Here is a 2,331-nt window from a genome sequence, read left to right as displayed (position 1 = left end):
TCTGAATATCTGGTTCTTGAGTAAGCTGTTCTTCCCTGCACAAGTAGAAAATCATAAGAGGGCGGTGTTGGGTTCCCCGGTTATTCCTTCGACGATCAAGTCAATGGGTTACTTGAGTGGATAAGTAAAAATGAACTGCAATAGTTTTTAAGCACATTGAGTAGTAATCCAGAACTCACCCTGTAATTTAAAAAAGTATCTCTATTTATAGTACTGGTAGGAGGGTAGAATGGTAACTTTGACCGACGAGTGGAGAAGAGCTTTCTTTGGTATTTTAATGCGAAGTGATTGGTGTGCAGTGTCGACGTGATCCGATGTGTCATAAAAACTATTTGGGGGCAGATGAATGATGGCGTATGACATTTATTGCAAGATGATTGGTCACCAGTGCAAACGAGGGCGCTCGAGGCTCGAGGTATTTCATCGCCTTTCGACTCGTCCGGTGGTCGAGAAATACCGTCTTTTGAGTCTCCCTCGCAAGGTGTTGGCCGGGTAGAGTGGTTAAGCAGTCGACTTAGCCAGGGGTCGACGCCCAATGTCTTTTGGTTGTCGACATGTGATGCCTTTCGAGTCGTCCTCACAAGATGTTGGTTTGTGGAGTCGACCGAATTGAGGCTCTGCTTATCTTGAAATGCTGATTTGATTATGTATAATGTGAGACACTTGTCTGTTAATGATTGAAGATTATTTTTCATTACTAAAACAGCTATAACAAGTTAGCATTAAATCTTGATTTGATTTAAACAATAATCTAAGATATATTTTCTATTTCATTATAATTAAGTTACACGCATTAAACCATCATAAAATATAGCGCATGCATAACAAATATAATTGCCCTGGAGAACAATTAAATGTTACTTGCCCCAATATGCTACTAGCACCTAAACTGTTTGCTATAGAGTTGCTTCAAATAACATATTTCTCTATGATTTTTTAAATCTTTAAGCGTAAATTGGATCTGATTAAATCAGAATTAGATTAATTTTATTAATAAAATATATTTTACTCAAAGAAAATTTTATAGACATTTGTCGTTAATTGTTCTTGTTAGTTATAGCTAATAAATAGAAATTCAGCATAGTTTCCTAGAGGAGTATTATCAGGCTAGAGAGTAGGCCAGTTTACTGAAAAAGTAAAAGATTGATTTATGATCAAAATACAATCAACGCTAGGTAAAAGGAAAAATAAAATAAAATAAAACCGAACATCTCAAATCGGTCCGAAGACTCCGAACCGCTCGATTCAGTTGAATCACAGGTGGCACGTGTAAATCCCTATAAATCTGAGCTCAATGTCCTCTGTACTTGAAAATAAATTTCTCCAAATTACAAGGGGGAAGGGGAAAAAACGATGGGAAGCGAAGGGAAGTCGAGGAAGCGGCGATCCTCTCCTGTTTCATCTCAAGGTGAAACTTTGATCCAAGCCCTCCTCGTATCTTATTCTAATATCCAAACCCTTTTATTCATTCGTGCTAATTTTTGATAATTTGTCGTCAGATGATGAGGATGAAAGAAGCAAGAAGCACAGAAAGAGAGAAGATAGAAAGAGTCGAAGAGATGATGAGAAGAAGGAACGGAAGAAAAAGAGTGAGAAGTCTCATAAGCATTCAAAGAGCGGAGATGAAAAAGGTAAGGATTTTTCCTTGTAATTTGATTAAATTTGATACAAGAGTCGAGGTCCAGGTTATGGAATAAAATTTTAGATGTTTTTTTAATTGTTGTCAGAAGATATGTCTTTGTTTAGTTTAGTATTCTTCAAGAAAACGAATGGTCCATTTACTTGTATCATTTTAAGTAGTATGGTGATTCATAATTGTCCAGTTCATTAACATTTGAATTTAACTGGTGTGTAATAATAAATTATGGTTATCTATAAGACAGTTTAAGACTTTACTTTGATTGAATGTGTTTATTTAATTGAGGAATTGCTGAATCCTTTGTTCCATGTTGCAAAATTTCAAATGGTTTCAAAAAAAATTAAGGGATCCTTACTATTTTTTCTTTCATTTAACTCCTTTGACCAGAGAAGAAGCTGAAGGGGAAGCATAAACACCGAAAGAAGCATTTGGATTCAGTAAGTAGTCTAATCTTTTATTGATAATTCCTTTCACTCGCTTTAGGAGCACAATATGGGGTTTCATTTATTCAATTGGTCATCAAATTTTTTTCCCCTTTGGAAGTCTCTGTTTAGATTTTCTGTTTGCTGTTAGTATTCAAGGGATTGGATGCACTTTGGACACATCTGGGTTTGAATTGCATTACATGCTTACATGGTAATCATAATACATTGTATTTGATTTCACTCACACTTCAAAACCAGTTTATCAGT

General features: G+C 35.6%; 1 protein-coding gene across 1 annotated transcript; it reads left to right on the top strand.

Annotated features, from left to right (window-relative positions):
* Window positions 1,321-2,115, top strand: LOC109822460 (protein PXR1-like). The gene is made up of 3 exons (XM_020388658.1): window positions 1,321-1,408; window positions 1,500-1,631; window positions 2,027-2,115. The coding sequence occupies exons 1-3, from the start codon at window positions 1,354-1,356 to the stop codon at window positions 2,098-2,100; spliced, it is 261 nt and encodes an 86-aa protein (XP_020244247.1). The 5' UTR covers window positions 1,321-1,353; the 3' UTR covers window positions 2,101-2,115.

This window comes from Asparagus officinalis, chromosome 8 (genome assembly GCF_001876935.1).
Source record: "Asparagus officinalis chromosome 8, Aspof.V1, whole genome shotgun sequence".
NCBI classification, from domain to species: domain Eukaryota; kingdom Viridiplantae; phylum Streptophyta; class Magnoliopsida; order Asparagales; family Asparagaceae; genus Asparagus; species Asparagus officinalis.
This window is presented reverse-complemented; position numbering and strand designations above follow the sequence as displayed.